A 4,486-nucleotide genomic window follows, 5' to 3' on the forward strand; every position below is an offset into this window, starting at 1 on the left:
CCCAGCAGCCAGTCAAACAATTATTTTTATGTGAAAGTTCCATGTCATGTATTCTACATATGAATCCTAAGGATTCTTACACAGAGTCAATGTTTCAAAAACACAGCAAAACTAACTTGTGAACAGGACAGAGGATCGCACATTATTTTATGAGTCAGTTATGCAACTGTGTCGTTTTGTTGCCTGGCATTTCTTTCCTCATGATCATTTCACTCTTTAAACTCCGTTAGCTTATTCCGTATCTGTGCATAAACATGAAAAATCCGATGAACTATGAAAACTGACACAGACGCAAGCTGGCAAACCCAAAAGCTGCTGTCCCTGCCGATCTGTGGCACGGTTCCCACGTAAGGACCTGGCAGACGCGCTGTGTGTGGGCTTGCTTACTGCTTAATTGATAAACTCAGTACTAGGTTTATATGGGCCAATAACACAAGAAAGTTATCTGGGGAGATGTAATCCAGGAAACTAGTTAAGTGCATGGAGAATTATTACTACTGCTGACAGTTAAACTACAGCTAAGTCCACATTTAATTCCCACGCCAGGCTTTGCGGTTGAGAAGAGGTTTTCAAGTATGATATTAATTTAGCAGTGGAGATGTAGCTGAGGTCACAGAATAAGCAGATGCTGCCAGGGCAGATGCTGTGAAATCTGTGTTCAGTATTTCCTCCGATCCCCCTCATGGTTCCCTGAACATTTCCTGTGGGCCCACTTTGGCCCATACACACGTCTGCACCACTGACCCCGCCTGGGTCTGTTGACTCATCATATCGCTAATACTGCACTCAGCCGTCTTCCGGAAAAACTCCTCAAATACATCCCTACTGGACCACGACAAGCAACGGTGCCAGGAGCAAGGTGTGTGTCGGGTGGGGGGGGGGGGGGGAGTAACAGATACAAATTTAAATTTGCTGAATAATTAATTTTCTACCTGGATATGTGCGGAATGCCAATGCAAGCCAGCTATCTGCAACGGCACTCACCAGCTGTGAGGTTTTAATGTGAGCTCATTTGGAGGACTGCTCTCTGCGTGATCAGGGATCCGCCGAGCGAAAACTCACTACTGGAAAACCACGACTGAATGTTATTCTGACAGAAGTGACGTGTAAATGGAACCTACCTGCAAGACCTTTCAATAATTTCTTCTGTCAGACTTCATGGAGGCTTTCTGTGACCATAGTCCATTGGGAAGCAAACTTTAATGGACTGAAACACTAACCAACAGATCCTGCTCCCAACTGAGATATGGCTGCATCTCAAATGCAGATGATTGCTTTAAAAGGTAGCAATGGAAGAAATGGTTCGAACATCTCAATGGGTTATCGTATTCTGTCAGGTATCAGGCTGGTTTAATGCTTCCCAAGCTTATAACTTGACAGTGCATTATAATTCCATGAACCGCGTGTGTGTCAAAGTCTAATTTCTTATATCACAGCTGTCACGTCTGGCCCTAGACAGAGAATTCTCTAAAGCTCTGCGGAACCACAAAAAAAAAAAAAAAAAAAAACCCGAGTCTGAAATGCATGCGTGATGACGGCTTAAGTAAGCGCTGGTAAATTGCATACACTCCCCTGCCACTTTTTCTAAAAGCCGACGATGCAAAGTGTTATGGGTAGAAAATATGTGATACGGCTGCACTATAGAGCCCGTAATGATCAGTAACTGCATTAGTAGTGTTCACGAGCTCAGATCAGCTCCTGATACATTTTCCATGCTTAGACAGTGATGATGCATGAGCACATATGGTGTTTCTCATGTCCTCTTCCGACGCTATTAAGAGTTCGGTTTCAGTGTAGATTCAGTAGCTACACAATCAGTCATTTTCATATAGAAAGTTCTATATGTCATCGTTGTAATCTGTAATAAAGGTTGTCTGTTTCTGCTTGCTTGTTTACCATTAAAAGGTGATTAATTTAAATGTTTCATATTTATTACAACATCTACCGTAAGTATTAAAGCATATGATTAAACAGTAACGTGAAAAGATTACTAGACATTACTGAATAGTACGTACGCCAGACAATCCCGTCCGAAAGAGAATTGTTATGAAGAACATTGTAGAAAACCGGCATAAAGCTTACTGTATGTAAAGAGAATTTTCCAAGTAAAGTGAAAGAGCGCGTTTTTACCAGATTTTCTGTTAATATGGTTTGTGGTGGGTTTTCTTCAGGTGTATCCAAAATACAGAATAATCGATACATGGACCAGAATGCGCTACAAGCGTGACACCTGCAGGTAGTTAAGGTCACTGCACGTCATACGGATTGTTGAAGCGCTGTCAGTGGTAGGAAAGCAATTAAAAAGCGACCACGTGCTAACATTTTACCATGAGACGCGTTCCCTGCGCAATCAAGGCTTTCGACATTTTTTCAAGAGCTCATTAAAGGGTAAAAACAAGTTTGCCAATTACTTTGAAACGCCGTGATAAATATCCTAATCACATCCTACTTTGATTTGCTAATTAATAAATTAAAGACAATACAAAAGCGGATTTAGTTCTAGGAAACGTGGACAATCGTTTGAAACTCACATAGGTTTGGCAGCTTAAAAAGCACCGTATCATAGAAGGTTGGCTATTTTTCCCCTTTGTAAGCAAAAACATTTTGAGCATCCGACATGTACTACACATAAACTTTATCCGATTTGATTTTTCAGCTATGAGCAATAACGTTGCAAAAAAGAAAGGAAAGGCTCCCGGGGACCGGAAGTCGTCTAAGAAAAAGGTGAAGCGAAGGGAGACCTATTCGGTGTACATCTACAAAGTCCTGAAGCAGGTATTTACTGATGAGACTACTGTCGAATTTAGGCTACGTCGTAGCGACGTATTTAAGATCATGCCTTAACCTGCACCTTAAGGTTCACCCGGATACCGGCATCTCCAGCCGGGCCATGAGCATCATGAACTCCTTCGTCAACGACGTGTTCGAGCGGATCGCCACCGAGGCGTCGCGCCTCACTCAGTACAACAAGCGGTCCACCATCACCAGCCGGGAGGTGCAGACTGCCGTGCGCCTGCTGCTGCCGGGGGAGCTGGCCAAGCACGCCGTCTCCGAGGGGACCAAGGCCGTGACCAAATACACCAGCTCCAAGTGAAACGCCGGCGTGTTTCCTGAACTGCAGCGATCGCAACGCCTCCAGCTACTTGCGCACTTGTTTGCCTTTTGGCTCTTGAAATAAAACATTCTCAAAATTCTCAAGGTGATAACTGAGTACTTGGATATAATTAGATGGAAGGTCCCATTGGAAAGATGACTTACTGGTTCTGGTTTCACCGAACTCTATAAATGTCAAGGAGTATCTTTGGAGCCATCTTAACACAGTGGAATGGGGTTTGATTCCTCTAAACTTCTATTTTGGTGTTTAAAATATTTATTAGAAAACCCAATGGAAGCCTGAGGGAAACTGAAAGCACCTACAAATGGCTTCCCTTGTTTTTGTTGACATTAAGGCACTTACAAACCACCTCTCACCACCCGGAAAAGTGATTCTTTCCCCAGGACAGGTCTAAATGTTTTTTTTTTTTTTTTTTTTTTTTTTTTGGGGCTCATATTGCTTTCTGAGTGTTTCTGTAAGGCCTGATTAACTTGTACTGTGGCTTGATAGAGCTGCAAAAACAAGAGACTGACTCATACACCAAGGCCTCTGCAGATTTGCCCCGAGTTAAACACATACTGTAAGATATCTCTGGTGTTGCACTTTTGTTTTCAATACGACCACAAGTCGGACATTCAGCCCGACTAATGTAGGAAGATTTACATTTTACAAAAAACGTAATGATACTTTCATCCAACATTTTGATGCAACTGTGATTATTTACATTCGGGTGTCATTTTAATATCACGCATTTCTGCCCCAGATCACATTTTTACTGCTGGACATTTCACAGAAAGGTTTGACAGATTTTTGGTGGAAGCTGGGTTGCCCTTCTATGCCACTCATGTCTTTAAGTAGAATGTGCAGACGTTAAAGGATCGATGCCATAGAACACTTCCGATTCGGGGCTATGCTGCTGTGTAATTGAATGAATGAATGGATGAATCACACACTATTCAGAAAGTAATTCCTATGAAGTCGTCCAAAAATGAGCTACCAAACAAAAGATTCATTTATCTGACTTTATATAAACTATCTCTACCACATTTATAATTAGACTCCCCTTATAAAATGGTAGTAACTCATTACCAAAAAATTACTTATAATTGTCTATTAATCATTTACCAAATACTACAACCTAATTAATAACCTGATTATAAACTTTTATAAGGATAGTCTATAGTAAAGTGGCATCAAATTATCCTAACTATCAATTTTGTTTATTCATTTTGTTAACAATAAAAAACTGCATATTTCAATTTGTGATTGAAGGTTCAACACAGCTGGACAAAGTTAAGACCAGTTATGTTGGAGATTATCTGGGATAGGCTAGTTAGTTCGGATTGTCTGCTAGGTACTTTTGCAGAAGAAAGTTCTCCCAGGAAACAAATC

At 41.4% G+C, this 4,486-nt stretch overlaps 1 protein-coding gene across 1 annotated transcript; it reads left to right on the plus strand.

The window, feature by feature from the left end:
* Positions 1 to 2,378: 2,378 nt before the first annotated feature.
* zgc:92591 (uncharacterized protein LOC436997 homolog) lies at positions 2,379 to 3,198 on the plus strand. Its single transcript, XM_049011197.1, has 3 exons — positions 2,379 to 2,569; positions 2,657 to 2,775; positions 2,858 to 3,198. The coding sequence occupies exons 2-3, from the start codon at positions 2,659 to 2,661 to the stop codon at positions 3,092 to 3,094; spliced, it is 354 nt and encodes a 117-aa protein (XP_048867154.1). The 5' UTR covers positions 2,379 to 2,569; positions 2,657 to 2,658; the 3' UTR covers positions 3,095 to 3,198.
* The last annotated feature ends 1,288 nt before the right edge of the window (positions 3,199 to 4,486 follow it).

Source organism: Brienomyrus brachyistius, chromosome 4, assembly GCF_023856365.1.
Source record: "Brienomyrus brachyistius isolate T26 chromosome 4, BBRACH_0.4, whole genome shotgun sequence".
NCBI lineage: Eukaryota > Metazoa > Chordata > Actinopteri > Osteoglossiformes > Mormyridae > Brienomyrus > Brienomyrus brachyistius.